Source organism: Falco cherrug, chromosome 1 (genome assembly GCF_023634085.1).
Source record: "Falco cherrug isolate bFalChe1 chromosome 1, bFalChe1.pri, whole genome shotgun sequence".
Classification (NCBI taxonomy): Eukaryota; Metazoa; Chordata; class Aves; order Falconiformes; family Falconidae; genus Falco; species Falco cherrug.
Genome location: NC_073697.1, coordinates 19,815,778 through 19,841,208, shown reverse-complemented (window position 1 = coordinate 19,841,208; position 25,431 = coordinate 19,815,778). Strand labels below are relative to the sequence as shown.

Sequence of the window (25,431 nt, the reverse complement as noted above, 5' to 3'; positions counted from 1 at the left end):
GTAGTTGGGAAATGTAGGAGATCTACTGCATGCTGACAGGTTAAAATTCCTCATGTCAAAAATTCCATTTGCTAAGGTGATGAGTTTTCAGATGGTTTGGAGGAAGTTGCTTTTGTAAGTCTTCACAAATGAATAATGCTGAGAACGGCGTCGCCGTCTCTATTTTAACATGCTGACTTTGATGCTAAATGCTTGGCTTTGTCCACCTTGCCCTTTGCAACTGCTCTTCACTACTTCCGAATATATGTGTGTGTCCATCCAGTGTTGAACATACAGTGTCTTAAAGTAATGGAGAAACGGTAAAAATGAAAAAAAAAAAAAAAATATTAACTTTATGTAGTGAATGTGCTTTTTTTGGGGGGGGGTGGGGGGTATGTGTTGATTTTAATGAAACGTTTCTGTTTTCTTCATAAAGCTGTGCTCTTTTGGCTGAACTACAAGGCTGCATATGACAACTGGAATGAACAGAGAATGGCTTTACATAAAGATATTCATATGGCCACAAAAGAAGTAGTAGATATGCTGCCTGGAATCCAGCAAACCTCTGCACAGGCTTTTGGAACCCTCTTTCTTCAGCTGACTGTCAATGACTTAGGAATTTGCCTGCCCATCACAAACACACCTCAGGTAATCAGAATGTCTAAAGCGATGTGACTGTTGGTAGTCTGTTGAAATACCCAATGTCCACAAATGTAATTTTTTATCACACCAGTGCAAAAGTTATAGCATGCTGATAGTTGCAATAGTGACATTGCTTGTAATAGAAACGGTGTTCTCATTTATAGAAGACCTGGGGTTATGCATGTTTTAGTTCGTATGTGTGTTTTGGGGAAATGTAGTGGATTCTTGTTTACACCGCATATGAGCTCAGCACTTTGGAAAGTCCTTGGAATTGTTTCAAATGGAACGTATTTTCTTGAAAGCTTCCATCACAAATCCCAATTAATCCTTTATTTTTCGTATGATTATAGATAGAAAAACTCTGAAAACTGTTGGCTTTAATGTTATGTTTTGACTCGTTTGTTTAATTAAAACAAGGAATGAGGCTATGAATAACTATGACATATATAGATATATGTTTTCAAACAGTTACTTTTATTTACTCAGATTGGATTAAAGATGTTTAAAATGTAGTCATTGACAAAAAGTGTATCCTTATAGTAGGGGGTAAGGCTAATATGTTACACAGGATGATGTATTGTTTAATGTGCAGTTAACTAGGTTCTGTATTAAAGTAATGCCTACACAGGGCATTGTGCGATGTGTTAACCCAGCTTGTTCTGTAAGGGAACATGCACTGCGTTATGTTTCTGAGCTCTCTTTTGAGTCTTAAGTTTAACGATGCACAGCTCAGTAATGCGTTCTCAGGGTGTGCTTTGTGGCCCTGCAGCTCCTCCTTCGCTGGCTCTACAGTTTGCCGAGTTTCTTGACAGCCAGCGTAGCATGATCCAGCACATTCCCCAATGACATTTAGCTCTGCTCATTGATTCTGTCTTCAGATAGACAGGAGAGTACCTGAATCAGTGGACCTAGCTTTCATGAACATCTCTGTGTTTATTCTCATGTAAGAAACAATTCTGTGCAGACCTGTATTCCCTCTGTTGTGCCTTTCTTAGAAATGACTGCAGTTGTGCCTGTCTCTTCATATATAATGCGAAGGTGTGATCTGCACTTAAGTATAAAATTGAAGATACTACAGTGGAACTGGAACGTTATTAGGATAGGTGATGTTAATGGCTTTGAGAGAAAACCTTGGATTCAGAGACCTTTCCTATGTTGAACTGGGTGTATTCTTAATGGGGAATAATTCCAGAACAGGAATGAATCATTTTAATGATATAGAAGAAAATAGTCGTAATGCATAGAGACATGAAGGAGTAATGAGGCCAGTAACCTAGAAGTTATAATGACATAACATTTTGATTGGGAATCTTCCATCTGGCAGCTATGGACAAAGCAGATGGCATTTTATGTGTTAGAAATTATAGTAAATTATAAAAATTTTTTTTGGCTCACAAAGTCTTAAGCTGTATATAGAATAGCATGTTCACAATACTTATGCTGGATCAAAAGGATTCTAGCATTATAGAACAGAATATGTGGCCTTTTTTGCAGGTAAATAAAATTACAGACCTTTGTATAGAAAGGACTGGAAAACAATCAGCTTGTGTATTTAAGACATGGCATAATTGTAGATATCAAAATAAGCACCACAAAATCATGTAAAAATTAAAGCTACTCTTCATCATTGTTCAATCAATTCATGTGCAGCACTTCTTGGAGAACAGAATCAATCCTGGGCATGTGTTCTGTGGTCGTAGGGTCAAACGGTTCATAGCCTGTGATGATATAGTCCTTGATCATATACGGATTTTCTTTCCTTTTCCAGATAAGCTTGACTCCAGATGCCCTAATATATTTACACTTTAGGTGTTGTATTTAGGAAACGACGATGCAAGACATTGTATGGACAGATGTGATGCTTTTGAAACTTTGTGCGTAGAAGGAAAAAATACAAAGAGATACAAGAAGAGGATTGGTTTTCTAGTGGGGAAAGATAAACAGCATTTAACGCATGTACAATTATCACTTTGACATTGCCATGACCAGTAAATTCTCTCTGTGATTTTATTTTCCAGTCTAACCACACTGCAGATCTTGACACTGGCTCTGCTTTAGTCCTGACTATTGAAAGCACGTTAATCACTGCCTGCTCCTCAGAGTCTTTAGTTAGCAAAGGTCATTTTAAAAACTTCTGTATCCGCTTTGCTGATGGCTTCGAGACAAGTTGGGATGACTGGAAACCAGAAATAAGAGGAGATCTAGTCATGAATGCATGTAAGTGGGTGTGATTTCATACTGGACAGTAGTATTTCAGATATAAATCCACTTCTACCTGTTCCTGTGACTTTTAAAACTGCTCAATTTTCCCCCAAAAAAGATAAAATACTTTGGCCTTTTGAAAGCAAAATAATATGTATCTAAAAGGTTGTATTCCTTTGTGGTTTTCCTTATTAATAACTTTGTTCCTATATGTCTCGTTGTAAGTTCTGTCTGAGAGATGTTGGAAGAGTTGCATGTGTTGCTTTTATGTAATTTCCTAAGATCCTAGAATCTTCACCATAATGAAAGACAGATAAGAAAAAATAATCTATATTAAACTATTAAAAACTTACTGGGATAACTGTGGAATTTTAAATTGATATAAATTTGGATTTTACCAGGTAGATTCTCTTTACTAAAAAAGAAAAGTCAATCAGTGGGAATTAAAACTAAACCTCCTAGCCAACACCACTCATGCTTTAATTGTGGATGGCAAGAGACTGAGGTGGAATTTGGAAGGCCTAAAGCAACTTTCACTGTCTCCCTTACCTGTGTATATGTTTCATATAGGTGTTGTGCCAGATGGTACATACGAAGTATGTTCCAGGACAACAGGACAGGCTGCAGCAGGTAATAAACTTCTTTTAATATATCAAGCCCTATATAAATAAAACATTCATAAAATATGACATTTAAGTCCTCTAACTGTGTTGTAATTTAGTTGGTGGTTTGTTTTTTTCTTTTTGTTTAGTATTTTGTTTTCTTGGTAAAACTCCTCCATGTTTTTATTTGCTTCATCTTTCCAAGCTCTTCCAAGCTCTGAGTCACATCAGCCACACTGGTTTTAGATTTTTACCTGCAGGAAAAGACACGGTGTATGTGTGTTTGTTCCTTGGTTGGAGAATAGTCCTCTCTCAGCAGTGTGGCCCTACTGCTTTCCATCCTAGGGACTGCTAAATCTTCCAGTCCTCCTAATGCTGAGACTTTGCATCCTGAGCCCCCATTCTTCCCTCACCACTTTGAGACAGCTTCTGTTCTTCCCAAACTCCCTCTCTTCCTGGTCTACCCTACTGAGTTGTTTGGACATTCTCCAGAGGGCTTGGAAATACCTGGCATACTCTGTCTTGGCCATCATACTTGCTGCTTGCTTCATCTTGTCTCTCTGTCCAAACGCTGCACCTGCAGTGTCTCATGTCCCTGTAGTTTCACTCATTGTCCCCTGCTTGCTTTTTTGTGCTGAGGAGACATGGAAATGAAATGCATGCTGCAGCTATTGAAAATTGTCCTCACGTGGAATTGTGAATGGTGAAAACCATGATGAATCCATGTAGAAGGAGAAACAGTATCTTGTGTAGTTCTGCTTAAAACAGGTTCTGTATTTTGATGCTGAAAGGTGGAACTCAGAAAAATCCTGGGAAGACAGGGTATTCAGCAGGCACATTACACATAAATTGTAACATCTTCCAGCATCCAAGACTTGAAACTGTAAACAGGCTCAGCAGTTTTACATGCAGATAGACATCCTTTAGGTTTCTCACTGTTAGAAAACCTGTTCTGGAATAGTATGCTTGGCTGCAATTCTAAGAGCTGAAGTTTGAGATGCTCTTTCCTGGTCATCAGCTTGGCTAAAGGGAATATATTTTCATTAGGTTTGTCCATGTACATCACTTGTTAAAGAAATACTGACTCCATAGCTGTGAAGTACTTCCAGCAAGCATTTCAGTTGTAGAGTATGTTTTCCTCAGAGTGGGCAGGAAAGACAGTTCTTTGTAACTGATAAACACTGTCTTGGCTAACTAGGACGTAACTCAGTATACACTAAGAGGTAAAACAGTTAAACTTTTTTTGTTTGTTTGTTGATACAGAAAGTAGTAGTGCTGGGACCTGGACGCTGAATGTGTTATGGAAGATGTGTGGTATAGATGTCCACATGGATCCAAACATTGGGAAAAGATTGAATGCTTTGGGCAACACTCTCACAACGTTGACAGGAGAAGAAGACATTGATGATATCGCTGACCTCAACTCTGTAAACATAGCTGACCTCTCAGATGAGGATGAAGTTGACACTATGTCTCCTACTATACATGCAGTAAGTGAATCAACCAAAATAAGTGCTGCTAATCGGAAAAAGTATGACAAAGTCTTCAGTCAAATAGAAAGATCTTAGCTTGAGTTAAGTTCAGCCTGCTGTTCCTTATGGCTCATATAACTCTTGTTGCAAATCAGAAAAGCTTGTGTGTTAGTTTTCTAACCTCATGCCTCAAAGGCAAGAAATCACAGATTGTATTTGTACTGGTGCTATGTGGAAATATCAATCTAGATTTGAAAATATGAAGACACAATACCTAACTTAAGGTGCCTTAACCGGAAAAGCTGTTGCTGTACATGGATTTTTCTTAACAGGAGAAAGAGTAAGTTACTGACATGAGCAAATGAAAAAAATTCTTTTTTGGTACTTCTACCTGCTATGCTGCTGACCTTGCGGTTTGGTTTCACATAACAACATTTTAACAGTGTTCTTTAATGGCTATCTTAAATGTCTCTTGCCTGCCAACAGTGAAAACGTTATCCCAGAACACTAATGTTCCTGTTTGTTGTTTAGAAATCAGGTGGAGGCTCATTATGTGGAGATGTGCGCAAGCTAACATTTGGGCAGCGGATTGTAAATCACCTCCTGGGTTTGAGCCCCCCAAACCATCGATACTCTGTTCCTGTAGAATATCTATTGGGGTCAGCAAGGTGTGATTCTCTCCAGTCTAGCAGATCACATATGAAAGCAGGCAGATCCTGCTCGTGGGGACATGTATGTAGTAGTTACAGTGTGTCTGATTGAATGATGGGTTTTGGATCACTGGAAAAAAAATCCAATCAGCTGCCTTTTGAGATGAAACTGATTCTTTTGCATGCACTAGTCCAAATTTTACGGTGTGAAATTCTCTTTGCCTGTTGTTTAATTATGCTAATGCCCAATTTTTGATGAGGGCATTAATTAAATGTTTATTTTAAATAGGAGATTGTTGATCACCGACGGCAGGGAGTTTCTAGTATCCAAACTGGAGAACAACGAGGAAGAAAATATGTGAAACGTTTAGTTGATATTCGAGAACTCAATGAGCAAGCTAAAGTTATTGATGACTTAAAGTAAGTTGAGTTTTGCTTTAACTTGCACAAAGTTTGGGAATAAAAAACTGCAGCTGACTTTCTTTTCTTATCACACATGTTTTGTGGCATCGTGATGGTCAAGTGGAAATTGTTCTATTTATTGAAAAATAAAAAATTGTTGTTTTGGATTCCATAAGGAAAAAATATACATGCAAGTAGTCTCTCAAATTTCTCAACTTCTTCCCCAAGTGTTTAATTAGTCTATACTTTTTCTGGTTCTGAATCACAATGGCTGATTATAATCAGTTTCCTATTGATTCAAAATTATAGTTCCATCTTGATTTATTATCATGGTGATTAACAAAATATATTACTTTGTGACTGTAATAACCTTAGTCTTTGTCACTGGAAGAAGAAAAAAATATTTAAATTGAGTATTTTTGCATCTCGTAGGTGATATTTTAAAATTAAATCTCATATGCTGTACTTGAGAAAACCCCGAAGAAAGAATTCTTTCCAATTTCATACATTTCATCTGAACTTCTGTGAATTTTATGAATAATTTTTCACAGTCGTGGTTTGTTGGGTTTTGTGGGTTTGGTTGGGGTTTTCTTCTCCCCCCTTCCCTAAGACAGACTTACTATAAATGGATATGTCTGGGATGGGAGGGCAGAGCTTGGTAACGATGTGTTAAATAAAACAGAAGCTTTGGACTGTTACAGCAGGAGGATTTTTCTTCATCCTGCTGTGGATTCTCAGATTTGTCAATCACGTTTGTTTTTAGAGAGCTGTTGTGATTGAAAGTATAGAAGGTCCTTGATCTGGTTGTTACAGCTAGGGCTTTTTGAATCAAGTTTGTTGCTGCATAGCCTTTCTTATTCTCCACCTCATTTAGCATCATGCTAGCACTGTTGTTTGGGGGTCTCCCTGCATGCTAGTTTGTTCTGCATCCTCATTCTGCTTTGCAAAGTCACCTGGAGACAGAAACCTTAAAAATCAGAGAGTCCTCAGAATATTACACCGGACAAAAAGTTGTGTCATGAAACAAAATAAATCTCCTGCAGCTATATTTGGCACTGGTCATAAGTAACTACTGCAAAAAAATTAGAACATGGGATCATTCCGGGGGAAAGCGGAGTATCACTGCAACACAGATTTTGAAGTGGTGAAAATAATATCACCTATTTGTAAGATAACTCAACCATGATTTATCCCCAGAAAATTAGGTGCAAGTGAAGGAACTATAAATCAAGAAATTCAGCGCTATCAGCAGCTGGAGTCGGTGGCTGTGAATGATATCCGCCGGGATGTTCGTAAAAAGCTACGCAGGTCCAGTATGAGGGTGAGCAGTATTAAGTTACATTAAAAATATGATAGTGCTTGCGTTGCATCTTTCTTCTCTGCATGTTGATTAAAGCAAAGATGTTAGTAATGGGAAAAAGGAGGTTAAGAATATCAAATTGTTCAGCAACCCCTGTACCTTTAGGAGGGAGCGGGGAAAGGTTTTTCTCCTTTGTAATGATGGTGATAGGAAAACTGAAATGTCACAGATAATGTAATGTAAGTGGGGGTTTTTTGCGCACTCAGAAGAAATAGTCGGAAAATGTGTATTTGAAGATGTCGTTTAATCTTTCTCTCAGCAGATTTTAAAATGATTCCTTATTGGGGTGATGAATGCAGATGCAGAGGCAAGCATGTTAACTGCCTGGGCTAATGACAGATGCCTATTATGTTCTACTTGGCATGTGTGCTTTCTATAATCGTGTTCTATATATAAACAGTGTATTTGCAAAGTTAGATGATACAAAACCAAGCTACTAAGCATAGACACTAGTAGAAACTAGACAAAAAACCAAGCGGTGTTGCTGATAATCCACAAATGCGTGGCTGTTGTCCCAGACCCTGGTAACAAACTTGGCAAAACGTTATTTTCAGTGTGTCCTAGTGCAGGAGCTCCAAGTATGATGCTTCATTAATAAGAAAAGATCTTCCAAACAGTAATCTGCTTGCAGCTGTATCTCAGGTGCTCTCGTTTTAGTTCATGTTCTTCTGTTGCTATAGTGGTAGTTTGGAAGGATGTTTGCCAAAGCACTTGGATTATTAGCTTTGGGGTATACTTTTCCCCTGGCCACAGGGTATTGCCAATTTCAGCAAGTATGAAAAGTGAACGTATATCTAGAGGCAAGATGAAGATGGTGGCAAATGCTGATAAGAGATGCATTTTAGCTATTACAGAACAAAAAAAATCTTTTCTTCTTTACTGGCACACCTGTGTAAAATAGTATTTTAGCTTGCCAGAGTTCTTCTCTGTGTTGTCAGTTGTGTTTTAAATATTACTTTTTTTTTTAGGCTGCCTCCTTGAAAGACAAATGGGGTCTTAGCTACAAACCCAGCTATAGCCGATCTAAGAGTATTTCGGCATCAGGAAGACCACCTTTGAAGAGAATGGACAGAACAAGGTAAGCTTCTGGTAGTTTGAGGTCTGTGATAGCAACAATAGCATAGATAAGAGGAAACTTCGGACTTTGGCCATAAGAGCCCTTTTACTATAGGCAACGGCTGTAGGTGGTGGAACTGGATAGGAGGAGGTCATTCTGGAAGACAGGCATGTTCTAAAAAGCAACTTTTCATCTTGTTTTGAAACTCCTTTCTTGACAGACTTGGTAGTATGTTAAATGAGAAGTTTCCATTTCAACAACTTAATGTTAACCCTTTCTACAGAATCCTGCTTTCAAGACATATACTGAAGAAATGTGTGTAAGGAAAAATAGCATAGTGTAATCATATCGATTTTTACACTTAATTTACAGTCATCTGCCTGTTGTAATGAGAAGAAAAGGAGATTCTTTTCACCTGTATAATATGTATTGTTTTGTTTAATCATCTAATGGCTGCTGAGCAAACTGTAGTTGTATAATGATGCCTCCAAGTGAAGTATTTGCTTCTGTTTCAGAGTATGTGTGTTTAAGTCTGTTGCTCTTACAGAGCCAGCTGAAGCATTCAAAGTTTGAAAATAAAAATGTGCTGCATTATTGTGAATTACATATAAAAGATTTGAAAATTAAAAAGATGGAGAGGAGTGTTAGAATTCTTTGGATTATTTTTTTTTCTGTAAGAATAGAAATTCTTAATAGAAATTTGCTTCAAATTTAGATATTTCTGTCAAAGTGAGTGGAAATTTCTAAGTCCAGATGTGAAAATACCGAACAGCAGCTATTCCATTGTAAAACCCGCATTAGAAGTACTCTAAAGTGAATTTTTCAAGGTATCATTGAAAAGGAATATTTTTTCTGAATTAATTAGCATTCTTGATAGTTAAAGCAGAGCAGGTGTTGAAGTCATGAAGATTCTAGTTCAAGATCTGTCAGATGAAAACCACTTTCATTTTACCTTTTCACAAGGTTATCTGAAGAGAAGCAGAAATTGTGTATGGGAAGGATAACAGGGCTTTTCTGCTTTTCTGTTGCTCTATAAGAAAGAAGTTCTGAAAAACTTTAATGACTACTTTGGTTGTGAAGGAAAAGTAGTATGCATATACTGCAAGACCAAATCATTTTAGTTGCACCAGAGAATACGTGATCTGCCCCCTTGCTTTGGTCCCACATGGCTGACCACAAATATCTTGGTTTTTTATAATTTATGTGTGTTCACTCAGGACTGACAAACTTGGATAAAGAAACAAATAGAGGCTGGCTAGCAATGGACTACTGGCCCAGCAATGTGTGGCTTCCTTCTCTTTCCTTCCTCCCCCTCCCTTTGCCTTTCCATGAACCCTAAGTGCTTCAATTATGATTTTATACTTTCTTCCATAACAAGATCCTAAGTCTTGACTGTACTTTCGTATTGCCTTATATCTGTGCAGTTAAACATTTTGCATGAACCTCAAACCCTGTAGTAAAACTCAACAAGCTGTTGTGTTTTGGTTTTGCTTACAGCTCTCGACTAGGAGACAGTGAAGACCTCCCGGATATCCGTGTAGATGCTGCATCTCCTGGGCCAAGAGTAACTTTCAACATACAAGATTCTGTAAGAATTACTTTATATGCCATATAATGGTATTTGCTGTGCCGTTTGGTCTGAAGTTCATGAGATAGGTACACCTAGGCAGACTTGGATTGCTTCTATGTTTTTGTGTGTCTCTTTCTGTTTGTGTGCCTCAAATTATTCGTGTGGGTTTGGAAGACAGATTTGTTTTGATAGAAGACAGAAGTGGTTTGGTTTCTTAACACAGAAATTAATTGAAGCATTAGAGAAAATATTTGAGATTAATTTTTTTTTAGACTGACGTAGTAATACAGTTGTTTAGGAGTTTTTATCAGAAGCATGCAAAAAATCAGTATTTTTTGTGTTTGAACTTCTTTAGAATTTTGGAAATGGGTATTAGTTTGCTGTAGCCCTACGAGTATATCCTTATGTGTGTTTCAAATGGATTGTTGAATTACTGGTTTTGGTGGTTGTTATGTTTTCTTATTTTTTAAAATGCTCCTATCATGTTGTTCTTGCATGGCTGAGATAATTGTAATTGTTTTAATTTTTTTTTTTTCTACTTCTAATTAAGTTGAATAAAACAGCTTTGGGGATTGCACAACAATCCAGCTGTCCAGGGGAAGGGTATTTTCAGGTATTTCTGAGAAGAAACAAGTATTCTTTGCCAGAGAACTAACTTATTTCACAGGGAACTGCTTTTCAATGTTTTCATCTCTTTTGCGCTTAGCTAAACAGAATGTATATAAAATTTGAAAATATTTAGATTTAAATTTGTAAAGCAAGCAGAAGAACATGAATGTTGATAAACTTTCCAGAGTGTTTCTACACCCTTATGTAGACTTAAAACTTGCTACCTTTTGTAAAATAAATTATTGGAATTTTGTTTGTATATTTATGAAGACTGGTCGAGGCTGATGTAAAGTGATGTAAGTCTAGCCTTGACATGTGCTTTAGAAGAGGATTTTAGTATGTGTGCCTTCACCTGTTACATTGTGTTCCAAGGCTGCAGGCATCAACACCAGTACAAAATAATTGCTAGGTGGGAAGGCATCTTCTCACTTTTTATTTCTGTTGGAATTCCTTTATTTAATGCAGATTAAGACATTTTCAAATAATCGTGAGTAGGGAATGTGCCAAAATACCCAGAGAACAAATGGTGGAGTTTAACCGCTTTAAAAAAACGTGTTTAGCGAACATAGTACAGGTTATGGGTTTTTTTTTTTTTAAAAAAAATCAGCCAAACCCAAAAACCAAACCAATAAAAGCAAATCTAAACATAAACCAAACAAAGAAACAGAAAAACAAACTCAAGAGACAGTAAAGTACTTTTTCTCCCTTCCAACTCATGCTCCCAGGAAATAAGTTCCTGTTCCTGAGAGAGAGGGAAATGAAACATAGAAATGTGCTTTGCACATTTAAATATGTTCACACTTAAAAGCTATTCTGCCTTTTGTTGTTGTCATATATAAGCCAACTTAGCTTCAGTTCTATTGGCATAGCAAAGCGCTATCAAACAAGGTATTCAATGTTGAATATTTTTTTAAAAAAAGAAAATCTTTCTGACATTATAATGCCAGTTCTTCAGCAGAGCTCCAACTCAAACGTGCAGACGGTGTAACTCTATAGTAACACCGTGTAGGTAGTGCTGGTGTTAAATTAACACTTCTAGATGGTTTTTCACAGGCATTTTAAGAAGTTAAGTGTTTGAAAATTGCTTGTGTGGTGCTTGTGGCGTGTTTTACGTGAGAAACAGGAGGCCTCTTTTGGAGACTGGGCCCAAAGCTCATTTTGTGTTAAAGCACATGTGCCCTGTGCGCAGCCCTGAGCTGCAGCCCGGTGCCGTACATTCTGCGTTAGCATCCTGCATGCACACCTCACTAACGTCTCTGCGTGCCTTACCCCCTCTGCAAGGGTCCTGATGATTTTTTTGCTGTCTTTTGTTCTTTTCCTTAAAAATATTCTGAAATTAAATGTTTCCATTCCATCTGATTGTATGAATTGGTCAGAGCACGACACATATTTAGCTAACAGGCTGAGCTCAATCACTAGGCAATGGCAAATGTCTCCCCACCAAGCTTTCGTTTCTTTCTTTTTCATAATCCGTCTGGCAAGTTCTACTTCTGCTGTCTCTGTATCATGAGGAACTTAGGAGTGAGTTTCTCATAGCACTCTTGCTTCTTTTATTTCCAGAGCTATCTAATGCATTCTCGATGGAAGTATCTGTGGAAATTTAATAACTTTTTGTCTTTTTATAATCAGTTTCCAGAGGAGACAGAAATGGACCTTTTGTCTGTAACTATTGATGGTCCCTCCCATTACTCATCTACTAGTGAAGGCTCATGCTCGGTATTTGGTTCACCCAAAACTCCAGTAGTCTTCTCACCCGGCATTCCCTTCCAGCCTGAAGAAGGACGCCGGGATGACAGCTTGTCATCAAGCAGTGAGGACTCTGAGAAGGAGGATGACCATGAAAGAGAGAGGACATACTTTTATAGGAAACCACCGTAAGTAATGGCCCTGAGAAAGAACAGAGACGTTTAGAAAAATCACTTGAAATGCTGACTTTAAAGCTGCAAAGTCTGTTGCTGGTGAAGGACTGAGTTTTGCCTGAAGTGGCTCTGTGGGAGGCAGAGGTGGTTGTGTTTGGCAAAGGTGACTGTGCAGGAAGGAGGAGAATCTCATTGGAAAAGGAGGTGACTGTTAGAAATTTCATGGCTTGGAGCAGAATAAAAGAACTTGGGAATTGAGTTTTTTGAAGCACAGGGCAGGTTTTAGTGGGACCATATGACAGATTTGTCAAATACAGCATAACTTTTATCCAGTGATCATACTTCCACAAAGTGCATGTAATAATGTAAATATTTAAAAATATGGAAATTATTGTATATATCTTTTCACTCCTTTTCTTGATTGAGAATTTAAGAAAGTCTTAGTTCTTTGTGGTACCCTATACTAAGAAAGGATACGTGGTAATGTGTTAATGGGAGATGGATCACATGCTGTGTGTCAGATAAGGCCTTTTCGGGAAAAAGTTCTTAAACAATGACATCCTGAGTGTGGAGGTAGTCTAAGAAGACCTCCTGCCACCTGTTCAGGTCAATGTCAAGCTGATACCTGACCCACAATTGTGCCTGTGCAGGGGTACCTCCCGCAAGAAAGCCACAGGCTTTGCTGCTGTCCACCAGCTGTTCACTGAGCACTGGCCCACGACGCCCAGCAACAGAAGTATGACCGGCACCACCACGGAGAGAAACATTGACTTTGAACTTGATATCAGGGTTGAAATTGATTGTGGAAAATGTGTGCTGCACCCGACAATGCTTCAGCAAGAACATGATGACATTAGCTTACGCAGGTAAGGAAAGTGTTACTTGGTTGCCTTATGACGAATGGGGTGTGAGTACTTTTATTCTGCTTTGGTTGTTAAGGCCATAGAGTATTTCCATCACTTAAGTTATGGTTATATGCACAATAATTAATGATTTAAGCACTGACCCATTTGAAAAGCATAGAAGATGTATGTGTTAGTGTGTTACCATCACTTTATTCGTAGTAATGACCGCTACTTCATAGCATCACTGTAAGTGGCAGTTGTTACGGCCAGGTGGGGAGTTGCATTTGTTTGGCAAAAGTCAGCATATGCCTCTCTTCTGGTTTTACTTTTCAGATCATGCTTTATCTCTCATAAACAATGTTAGGCTTTCAGAGCACTGGGATGATTATTTTTTTTTCAGCTTCCAAAGAAGTAACTTTACAACTTAGTGAAACCATATAATGGTTTGACTAACAGTGGGGACTAATGTGTTTTCTCATCATCTTTGAGGGCTCCCATTATTTTCTGAGTGTAAAAGCATGCTCATATTCCATGTCTTTCTTAACAAAATGCTTTTAAAAATATTATTTTTATCTGAGGCAATAGAAGTGCTTTACTTCTGATCTTAATGAGGTTTGATATCGTCCTCAGTTTTTAAATTCTCCTTTTTTCATGTGTACATGATTTGGGATCTAATGGCAGCTTTACATTTACAAGTGAATTTGAAGAAACTTATTTTTCAACAAAAATAATTCTTAATAAGTATAGTATAAGGAAATGAGATTTACCTTTTTTAACTCTAATTGTAAGAAATAGAAACAAATGAGAAATACTTTTTCTTACTGAGAAGTATACGTAGGAGATTTGTAATTAGCCAGCAATTTGGTTTCTGTCTTTCCAAGACACGCTTTTCTGAGAATTGATACAGAAGGAAAAAGAATCTCTCAAGAATTTATATGAAGACAGGCCTTACAGCACAGAAGGAAAACTAGTGTTTTCTGCATTTTGAAGAGTTTTCACAGATCACATTGGGTAACGTAGATGACTGCAAGAGTACAGAGTGTTGGAGGGTGTTTCTCTAATGACATAACAATAATTTTGTAGATTTTACTGCCTGAAATAATCACATAATGAAAATGGCAGAGTGGACAGACAGGAAGGGTGTAGAGGTCACAGAAAGTAAAGCAGAGGTTGAAATGCTTCTTTACACAGTTGATACTACAAATTTGTTTTAGACATCTCTAGGTTTTTTAATACTAGAAAATACACTCTTATTAATATGAGTATGAAGCTTTCTTTAATAACTTGCAGTGTATTTATTTTAGGAGCTATGATCGAAGTTCCAGAAGTTTGGATCAAGAGTCTCCTTCAAAAAAGAAGAAATTTCAAACTAATTATGCATCTACTTCTCACTTACTTGCTGGCAAGAAAGTGCCATCATCTCTACAGACAAAATCTAGTGATGTGGAGACAACAGTGTTTTATATTCCTGGGGTGGATGTAAAGGTAAAAGGAGTGTATACCTCAGCAGGGAAGTGCTTGCTCTTTCTCTCTGCTCAAATGTGATTTCAAAGCAAATACATGGTTACAGTATGCACAAGTTCATATATATATACACAGAGCAGCTGGGCAAAATCTTTTTTCAGTTATGTAGGTACTGCTAAAATAGGAATAATGATTTCTGGAACAGTACACTGAAAACTCATAGACACTTTTATGATTGTTTTCTTGGGGGTGAACCCAAAATCTTGTATGTATGATCAAAAATAAAGCTATGTCAAATGACACTCCATAACAAACAGTGTATGTGATATGTTATAATGAGAAGAAATCTGTACCATTAATGTTTTGGTGTCTAAAATTAGACAGCTGTTTTGGCTTGTTTTCTTCTCTGACAGGTAATTTGTATTTTATGCCCTTTTTAAATAAAGGAAGGTCTGTTCACTCTCAGTAATTCATGGGAAGGGCAGCATAGCAGTTGGCCCACTAACAGATAGAGCTCTCTTGCTGTGTCTTCCACATTGCTTATTATAGCAGTCAGAATCTTGGTATAAAAAGCATTTTTTTAAGACCGTGTTCTCTCAAACACCATCAGACTGTACACTCTTGGGGTTTTTTAATTGTTGTTTCTATATCCTAGTGAGAAAGGGTCTCAACAGAAATGTTCTTGTATTTGGTGATTTGAAATCACAGTAAGTATGAAAAGGAAAAATAGGTCACTGCTGCACAGAACCTTCATGCAGTTCAGTTGAGGCAATGCCATAAATCAAGTGCTTTTCACTTGAAGCAGCCTGGCTTTTCTAGTAATATGATGTGGAAGGACTATATGTGTCCATTTTCTAGTTTTCTGGGCTATCTTCAGGGAAAATAGTTATGTCTCAGGTCCTGCCCATCACCTTTTGTCAAATTCAGGAATAACTATACATTCTCTACAGCTTTTGTTATGTTCTGTGTTTTTGTTGATAGTGTATTATGCACGTAGAGGAGGTGTGAACTCTTGGAATATTTTATTATTTTTATTCGTTATGCAACTTTCTGTATGCTGGTGTTTAGTAGTGGAATAGTTCCACCGTGCAGTAAGACAGAAAGCAAGCTCTGCAGGCAGGAGCAAACAGTTGGCAGCTCAGGATGTGTACAACATAACAGAGTGGAGGAACAAGCTTTAGGCATTGTTTCTAAATAGTTTATTTCTTTTGTTTCTCTGTTTTCTTGATATTTTTTTTCATAGTGTATTAATTTATCTTTTTTTTTTCTTTTTTGCACAAAGATTTATGTGTACCAGCTATTTCTGTAGGTCATAGTTGGGAATGTAACATATCTTAACAAGGCATTTTTATAAATAATGGGGAAAAAATTATTTTGAAGGGAAGGAATGATGCCAAACTGCTGTATAGAAATTGAGCTACTTGTATGAATTAAATTGATCTTTCTTTGTTTTCCAGTTGCACTACAACTCTAAGACTTTAAAGACTGAATCGCCAAATACTTCTCGAGGATCCTCTTTGCCAAGAACCCTTTCCAAAGAGTCCAAGCTGTATGGTATGAAAGATACTGCCACCTCTCCTCCTTTATCTAGCACTATCCACAGCAAGACTAACACCTTACTTCCTCCCCAACCCCCACCCATCCCATCAGGTACTTATGGACAATAACCTTCTAAAACTGTCATGGATTTGTAGCTTTGCTTCATGTAATCTACTAGCTTTAGATCTGTCTGCACGTTACCTGAAGCACTGTATTTATCAAGTCTTAACTTTGGCTGCAGAAACCCAATGCCAGAAGGGTGTGAATGCATTTTTAGAAATCACTTGCCAAACCAGTTTCCCTAAGATTTCTGTTGCAGTCACCATATCCCAGTGATGGGCTGTCACTGCCTTCTCCCTGTGTCATTTAATGAAGTAATGCTTATTACTGGAAAGTGAAGTTTAAGTATCTGTATAAAAAGTGAATGCTGACTGCTTTATTCCTTGTAATCCAAGAAAAAAAAAATCATCAGATGAATCCTTGTTTCCATGCATTACACTATTCAAAGAATACTTTCAGCTTTTAAGTGCCTTCTGCTGCACAAGTAATAAGTAAATTATTGCTTTGTGGAACCTGGTTATTTCTTGTGGTACTTCAGCAGCCATTTTTACATATTTGAATTAATCAAAATACCAGACTAGTGTCCTCAGCTGTTGCAGGCCCTTAAATAGCCATGATTTGGAGTAACGTGAGTTAAAATACTTAAAGTTTTGGTTTATCTCCAATGCTTCCTGTTTTCAAGCAGGAGTCCATTGTTACGTCATGTCAGATCTAGAGGTATGTAGATTGCACCTCCAGCTTTTGAGACATTCACTCTTCTCTCCTTCTGTATTTGAATATCACTTCAAAAACAAAGCCAAATTTTTGTCAAAACTTGATGAGCGGACAAAATTAGTAACTGAAGAAAGTTGTGTGTGTTTGGGGTTTTTTGGTTGTGGTTTGTTTTGGGTTTGTTTTTTTTTTGCAAAACCAATGGAGATGCTGGGAGAGAACAGTGAGATGGGGACACCTTCCTCAATTATCCATGCTATTGAACCATTAGCTCTTACTCCTTTAAGTGTTCGTTCTCTTTATGATTACCGAACCTTGTGTAATCTTCATTTATACCACTTTTCTTCAGTTTTGTTCTGTATTTTCCTATCCCCTTTCTAATCTTTGCCTTTTAATTTTTACCACATTGTGCCCAGTTACTGGGTCTGTTTTTTCTGTCTGTAAGCTCTACATTTGGTGAGGGGCTTACGGAAATTGCACTGGTATGATGGTGTAAGTGTCTCCCAAAACTAAGGATTGCCATTACTGTGTCTCTTTATGCATTGTATTTTTAGAAATATTTATTAGTTCCGAATTGTTTCAAAACACAGGTATTGTTATTGATACTACTTTTTAAATACTAATTTCCCTCTGGAATGGAAAGCACCTTGTCTTATTGTCTTTGGTGTCCAGTAAGAGCAAGATAGGACAATCTGGTCAGAAGCACTAGACAGAATAGTTTGCATAGAATGAAAAGTGAGTGCTGGTGGGTTTTTTTGGCAAATGAAAGGATTTTTAAGCTCTGTTTTAGTTGTTTAGCTAAAGTTTACATTTTTCTTGAAGAATTAAAAATCAGTATCTTCATTTATCTCTGTTCTTTCTAATAGCTGTGTTTCATAGAGACAGTAATTGAGCTGGTATTAATCCCTTCTGTGCATATTTGTGTTTTGATGAGCATGGATCCAAGTGCTAGCCTCTTCCACAGGTTTGGAAGACAACAGTCTTTTTATTTAGTTTATACTTAGGCTAGCTCCAAGCTTTTAAAAACTCTGGTTTAGAATCTTTAGTTATTCTTTGCATAAACATAGCAGGACTGGTCGCTTACGGTTTTAATCTTTGATGTATTTTCTCAGTTTAAGCTGACATTCTTCTCAGGTTCATGTATTTGTTTTTCCTAATTCCACTTGCATTTCCAGGCACCTGTGGTTACTTTGCATTGTGTATTTGGAGAAGAATTGTGTGTGTATCTGATTTCAGTATGCTTTTTTTTAAAAAGCAAAATGGTGACAATGACATAAGAGTAATTGGACAAGAACACACGCAAGGGAATTACAAGCAAGAGTGACAGACCAACATTTGGTTTTGCACAGTTTCCTTAGTGAAAACTTACAGCTTAATTTTTTCTAACCGATCTGATTTACGCCTTTTCAGATGATGAGACAGAGAATGAGAGGAAACAGCTGTTAGTTATGAAGTATCTTCTAATGTCTATCAGCTACTGTTGAGTGGTATTACATTAGACAAATCTATCTTTTGAATGTTGCAGCCAAAGGGAAAGGAAGTGGTGGAGTGAAAACTGCTAAACTGTATGCATGGGTTGCGCTCCAGTCGTTGCCGGAGGAAATGGTGATTAGCCCATGCTTACTGGACTTCCTAGAGAAAGCTCTTGAAACCATTCCAATTACACCCATTGAAAGGAATTACACAGGTAAGTTGCATTTTGTATTCTAGTACTCTACGCTTTTTCTTGTTCTGTCTTCTAGTGGCATTGAGCTGCTCTTCCCTTTAAATTCACTTTCTAATGAGTTCTTGTACTTGTTAAAAGCTGTTAGTTCACAGGATGAAGACATGGGACAATTTGATATACAAGATCCCTTAGAAGAGTCTACAACGTCATTAGTATCGTCCTCGACATCAGCATATTCATCCTTCCCTGTAGATGTGGTGGTTTATGTACGAGTTCAGGTGAGCATTTTAACTCAACATTCAGTATAGGAAGTAATTTCAGTCACAGTCTTTGAGACAATCCGTGCTTCTAAGTGTGCTTTTTTAAAAATAAAAAAATATTTTCAAGTGACTTTTCTGAGATACTGATGTCTAGTGTGATGGTAAAGGAGTTTTGCAGCGGAAGTTCTGACGTAGTTTAGTCCTGTGGAGACCAAAGAAATGAACTGTTTTGAGAAGTCACAAAAGCTCTGAGGATTTTTAATCATTATTTCTGCCTTGTCTTTTTTGGATTTTTGTAAAAAATATCTTTCATAACAAGTATTTCTATCCATTGTTTATAGGTACCATTACAAACCAAAATTAATAATTAAAGCTCTTCTCAATTTATATGGAAAATGTAGGAATGTACAGTTATCATCTACAAGGCGTTATTCATACTGCTTAATATGTGATGTTTCTGGGCTTTTTATGCGTGTAAGAGAGATAAGTGCTACCACAGAGTGATTCAGAGTACTTGAGCTTGACCTGAATGTTGCTACTACATTTTTCCACTTTGCCTAAACAAATTTTTTTCCTTGATTGTGTTCCCAAATTGAACAATGTGTTCTAACTTGCTTTTTTTAATTTCTTTTTTTGTATGCCTGTGAAAATTAACCACTACAATCTGTAGCCTTTCTCAGCTTTTACTTGCAGGCTCATCTAGCTATGTATTGACTTGAGAGGAGAAAGAGAGGGGGATGTACACATCCTCTTCTGCGTCCAGGCTTCCTGTGTCTTAAGTTTTCCTAAAACTGGTCCAAATAATAGCTCTGGTGTTGGAGGGATTGCCTGAAATGAGTGTGTCTGTATCAACCTGTATACAGTTACGTTACTAATTCTAAAACCAGTGTGAAAAGACTTCAACTTGCTTAGATTTAAAAAATAAATACATAGCACTTTATATGTTAAATTTGGGATGTTTTTAGTATTTCATATTCGTTCATTGAATGCTTTATTTTCTTTCTGTCTTTCAGCCTTCTCAAATCAAGTTCAGTTGCTTACCAGTATCAAGAGTTGAATGTATGCTGAAGCTGCCTTCCCTGGATCTGGTCTTCTCTTCAAACCGAGGAGAACTGGAAACATTAGGCACAACGTACCCATCAGAAAATACGTCAGTTGCTGGCAGTACTTCACAGAGTGGCTCAAAGAATTCAGTTAGTAAATCTGGAGGACCAGGTAATACGTATATGAATGCTGACACTATATACAGCTTGTAGCATAAATAAAAAGGAATGTTCTGTTGTCTAAAATTACAGGAGAAGTTAAGCTTTTCCATGCCTTAAGGCTAGGCATTTACGTATTAGTGAGTTCAGTGGGATTTCTTCATGATGTATTAGCTTCCCGTAAAAGCTTGTGTAGGTAGAGTATATTGGAGTTTTTCTTGCATCGGTTAAGCAAGTTCAGGTATCTCTTGCAAAAGGCTAGCATCGATACGTAGACTATTTAAGCCACATTGCTGCTACAAGGGCATAATTTGATGTGCATTTGGTCTGTTTAATATTGCTGTTAACAGTCAGTGTTCTTTCACGTTTGAAATTTTTTTTGTACTGAAGCTAACTTTTGCCAAAAAAAATGTGACCTCAGGTTCGTCACCTGGACTCGGCAGCCCCCTTGGCAGAACGCGGCACAGCAGCAGCCAGTCAGACTTAACTACTTCAAGTAGCAGCTCCTCAGGCCTCAGCTTTACCGCCTGCATGTCTGACTTTTCCCTTTACGTGTTCCATCCGTATGGAGCTGGAAAACAGAAATCTGCCGTTACTGTTCTCACCCCTGGGTCAGGAGCCTTAGGTACAGAACAAGTTTTTGTTTGGTTTAATGAACATTGTTTAAGTTTGGCATGGCTTTCTGAGCTGAAGATTTGAAAAGGTCATGGAAGATTAAACTTTCTCCTTTCTGTTTCTAGGCAATGTGGATGAGGAGCCAACTTCGGTCACTGGCCGGAAGGATTCTTTAAGCATTAACCTTGAGTTTGTGAAAGTCAGCCTGTCACGAATAAGGCGTTCAGGAGGTTCTTCCTTTTTTGAGAGTCAGTCTGCAAGCAAAGCTACCAGCAAGATAGATACTACATTGATAAACATATCTGGTAAGTGCTTGTTTCCTTTTAATCCCATCTATTCAGGTAATTACAGAACTGCTGTTCCAGTGATTGTCTTTACTCTCAGCACTTCTGTAGATGTGTGAGAGCCATCTACTTGTACCACGTAGTAAAGGTTTTGCTCGGAGTACCTATTTGCAGATGCACTTTTTTAGCCTCCTGCTTCATGTAATGCAACTAAATGACTTGCTCAAACACATCTCTGACATCAGTCCCTGTGACTTAATGTGACTCTTGAATATTCTGAGATTGTGCTGGCTGTAACTAGGATGCAGTTAGCCTTCTTTGTAGCAGCCCGTACGGTGCCATGCTTTGCGTTTGGGGCTGAAATAGTGTTGGTAACACACAAGTGTGTTGGCTGTGGCTGAACAGGCCTTCTCTCTTTCCTGCTTTGCTCTGGGGTTGACACAGCTGGGACAGCCAACCCACATTGACCACAGGGATATTCCATAGCATGTGATGATGGTGTGCTCAGTAATAAAGCTCAGGGAAAGCAGGAGGAAGGAAGGATATTGGTGGTTATGGCATTTGTCTTCCAAAGCAGCTGTTAAGTGTGCTGAGGCCCTTCTTCCCAGCAAACAGCTAAACATCTGCCTGTCCGTGAGGAGCAGTGAACAATTTTATTTTTTTCTTCTTTTGCACGCACAGGTTAAGCTTTCCCTGTGAAACCATTGCTGCTTCAATGCACAAGCCTCCTTGCCTGCCTACTGTTTTCTCCCTCTCCCACAGGAGAGTGGAACGAGTGAGCAGCTCAGTGGGCATTTGGCTGTTAGCTGCAGCCAACCCACAACAGCGATAAAGCCTACATAGTTTCTGTTTAGTCAGCTTTAAGTTAGGTGTCATTTTAGTTGTATTGCAGATATTTCTGTCAGGTATTGTCAGAAGGAAGTGGTTTCAGGTCATTATTTAGTAGTGATCTTAGTATGTCAACTTTATTGTAAGTTCTTAGCATGCAAAACAAGGTAGTTATTTTCCACCTAATTGCACAATATATATTTTTCTTCAGATAAAGTGCTGTTCTGTACATTAGCTTTGTACCTGAGAAACTAGTCTTTGAAGAGTATTGTTTGTTCAGCAATATCTATGCCCTTTATTTTTTAGCCCTGTTTCTGGAGAGCTCCAGAAGTCTGTGTGACTGCAGTGCAGTGATACGAGACTACATAAATGGCAATGAGATGGAACATTTAATATCTGTTCTTGTTTATGTAATTTCTTTATGTGACAAAATTGGTAGCCTTGGTTAGCTTGTAAATACTTTTATATTAGTTATACTAGTAGTTCTTGTTCCCTCCCCCCCCCCAAAAAAAATAATAATCCTTCTTTCTAAAATATTTCATTTTTTCCTCACTGTCATGCATTGTTAGAGTTAAAATAGTGGGTTTGAAATCCTCGAATTACATCATTTCATTTTGGTGTACCACTGCAAATCTGTTTTACTGCTGATGATCAAGAGCAGTGATGGTAATCCAGCAATGTAATGGTAATCTCAGACCAATCAGTTGAAGGGACTACTAATAATTAAGAAAAATGTATACGATGAGGGTTGGCCTTTGGTCTGGGTTTCTTTTCAGCTTGTTTGGTGGAATTCTGCTGGGTTTTCTCCATCTGTTACGCTGCACTAACTTGCTTGCTAAAGTTAGAAAGCAGTCGCAGTATGCCCACGGTGCCTATATAGCACAGCTTCGGTAAGTCTCCATGTAGCAGGAGTGAGCAGCAAGGGGATGACCTTCAGCAGCCCCCCAGTGCCCTAGTGTGAATGCTCTTCTGTGTCACCCTTCCATCAGAACAGAAGGATGAACAAACTGTTTCTCCTTGCTGATTTGTCTCTTAATACATTTTGTAACAGATAAACCAGTATAATAATAAAACTTTTTGATACATTTGTTCCCAAAGTTGGTTAAGGTTTCAGCTGGACCTAGTTTGGTAAGCACTAAGCACCCATTTCATAGTCCTCTCTTCAGAAACAGGTATTTCACAGCTCTCTCTTGCTACCTGAATAGGACAAAATCTTTTACAGATACTCATCCTTTTTTTTCTTTTTTTTTTTTTTATACAAAAGCTAGAAATAGTCTAGTTTTGAAGCAATCTTCCCATAGAGAGGAAAAAAAAAATCAAAGTTGGTTATCTAGCACAATTAAGGGTGGTATTATAGAGGTGATATGCTGTGCATATTAAAAATTACAGCTGAATCTCCTTCACAAGCTGCCACCTTAGCATTCTTCATTATCTTTTTTCTTTTTTCTTTTATTTTTTTTTATAATGGGTCTGACATTTGCTGTGTGTTATTATCTTAAACACACAGGAATGCAGTCAGAATTAACTCAGTGATGCAGTTCTGCAGTCTGTGTTCATTTACTACCTGTCAAATTCACCACCTTGCCACCTCACCAGCTGCTGCCTGTGAAGCTACAGTGAGAGCTGGACTCCTCAATACTCAAGGAACCTTGAAGTAGAAGTGGAGTTTAAAGATTTCTTATTTATTTGTTTTTCCTCACTGCACATAGGATCCTGAATTACTGGGCAAACAGCAGAATGGTTGCCATTAAAGACCTCAGGTGAGGTGTCTGAGGCACATACAACACAAGTAGGACCCAACATCAGTTGTATTCTTAGGTTCCATCTTGCCTTTATGAAATGTGGTTATATCTAATACTGGATGTGGAGAAAAGGCAACACCTCAGTGAAACTGTTTTTTCATTTCAGTAGAGACTATACTGCTAGGTAAAGAAGTATTTGACTATATTGTACACCTATTAAATGTGGTTACCAAAACCTGTTAACTGCTGAGAGTTTACAGTATGTGTTTTTTCTTTTTCAGCGGTCTGTGATATTGGATCTGCTTCTTTTAAATACGACATGCGCCGCCTCAGTGAGATTCTAGCCTTCCCAAGGGCTTGGTACAGGAGAAGCATTGCTAGACGGCTTTTCCTAGGTGATCAAACAATAAATCTTCCAGGTAAGACACTGCTTCTTATTGTGTTAAACCTTTTTGTACAAGGGGTTATAGTAGGAATTGTATAAACATTTATTACCTGGGTATTATTACATATGTGACTAGATATAAATGTATTATAATTTATTCCATATGCAGTCACTCTCAAAAGTTTAATAGAAAATCCTAGAAAGAAGAAATGGAAAATTTCTAAAATAGGTCATGGAATTATTTAAAGAGCTTATATTAATGAAGACAGAGGAAAACCTTTAGTCAGAATAAACAAAATATATTTTGACACTGTCCAAATACTTCTTAGTGTATGAGGATCTTGTTAAACAAAAATTAAGTAGTTTTTCTGCCTTTCATGTTGCTGCTTTTTTTCTAGTAGCATCGGGTCCTGGAACGCCAGATTCAATTGAAGGAGTAAGCCAGCATCTTTCTCCGGAATCGTCACGGAAAGCATACTGTCGGACATGGGAGCAGCCCTGCCAGTCTGCTTCATTCACGCATATGGCACAGTCACCTAATGTTTTTAGTGAACATACTGCAAGCAGCAGTATGTCACCTGGGACAGCATCTCATAGCTTAAAGTCTCCTGCTGTTACAAGATCCAGGAGTGTGTCTGACTCTTCAGTGCCTCAGAGAGGTTAGTAGACAATGTGATCTTTAGTTTTTTAAAGTATTTCCAGCAGTCGTGTGAAAGAAGTGTGTCATTGCTGCTTTGCAGAAAGCAACCATAATATATTATTTTCCACTGTGCCTGGGAGTGCAGAGTCAATGGCTTAGAGAAAGGAAAATGTCTGAAACGGATGAATCAGTGTAGTTTGTTAGCATACTTTCTATAAAACTGCAGTTTCTTTTACTAGAGCAGGAGTAGTTTAGTTGGGATTAGGTGGGTTCTCCAGCTTAATTTGATTACATAATCATCTTCTTGGCCATGAGTTCTCATCCAAGAAGTTACCATGCTGTTAGCAGAGGGCTGGTATCACAGCTCACAGGTGACGTCAGTTATTTCATTTCATCTGAGACTTCAGGCTCACACTAAGAGGCCTAAATAAGAGGCCATATAAGAAATAAAGTAACTTTTCATTTCTTTCACTACACATGTTGCTGTATTGTCTCATAGCAGTGTAGCTGCTCACAGGGCATTAGATATGGATAGGAGATGTAGAAGTATGGTGCTTTTTTTAGTCTAGGAAAAATGTCTGTGAGAAAAGAGAAGGCAGGTGTTTGGTCTGTTTAAAATGCAAGCAAGATGTTATGTATGAATAGTTTTTCAGAGAAGACACAGTTGGAGAAGGATTTATGACTGATAGACTGGCTTGTTGATAGGAAATGCAGTTTTACACAGGATTTAAGAGTATTGCCATGATTTTTTTAAAAAGAGCAAGGAATATGCTAATACTTGAAATT

At 37.8% G+C, this 25,431-nt stretch overlaps 1 protein-coding gene across 15 annotated transcripts in view; it reads left to right on the top strand.

Moving 5' to 3' along the window:
* BLTP1 (bridge-like lipid transfer protein family member 1) overlaps positions 1 to 25,431 on the top strand; it is a 125,057-nt gene that overhangs the window by 90,047 nt on the left and 9,579 nt on the right. For 4 of the 15 annotated variants that reach the window (XM_055700580.1, XM_055700563.1, XM_055700573.1 and 1 more), the window contains 21 exons: positions 416 to 627; positions 2,640 to 2,838; positions 3,394 to 3,453; positions 4,689 to 4,915; positions 5,429 to 5,629; positions 5,837 to 5,967; positions 7,147 to 7,270; positions 8,278 to 8,387; positions 9,864 to 9,954; positions 10,487 to 10,549; positions 12,175 to 12,419; positions 13,055 to 13,270; positions 14,554 to 14,734; positions 16,171 to 16,363; positions 18,549 to 18,710; positions 18,828 to 18,967; positions 19,963 to 20,164; positions 20,573 to 20,776; positions 20,892 to 21,071; positions 23,902 to 24,039; positions 24,404 to 24,664. In XM_055700580.1, coding sequence (XP_055556555.1) covers positions 416 to 627; positions 2,640 to 2,838; positions 3,394 to 3,453; positions 4,689 to 4,915; positions 5,429 to 5,629; positions 5,837 to 5,967; positions 7,147 to 7,270; positions 8,278 to 8,387; positions 9,864 to 9,954; positions 10,487 to 10,549; positions 12,175 to 12,419; positions 13,055 to 13,270; positions 14,554 to 14,734; positions 16,171 to 16,363; positions 18,549 to 18,710; positions 18,828 to 18,967; positions 19,963 to 20,164; positions 20,573 to 20,776; positions 20,892 to 21,071; positions 23,902 to 24,039; positions 24,404 to 24,664 — 3,540 coding nt within the window. The remainder of the gene's footprint in view (positions 1 to 415; positions 628 to 2,639; positions 2,839 to 3,393; positions 3,454 to 4,688; positions 4,916 to 5,428; positions 5,630 to 5,836; positions 5,968 to 7,146; positions 7,271 to 8,277; positions 8,388 to 9,863; positions 9,955 to 10,486; positions 10,550 to 12,174; positions 12,420 to 13,054; positions 13,271 to 14,553; positions 14,735 to 16,170; positions 16,364 to 18,548; positions 18,711 to 18,827; positions 18,968 to 19,962; positions 20,165 to 20,572; positions 20,777 to 20,891; positions 21,072 to 23,901; positions 24,040 to 24,403; positions 24,665 to 25,431) is intronic. The other 11 variants (XM_055700598.1, XM_055700589.1, XM_055700586.1 and 8 more) reach the window with 11 other exon arrangements.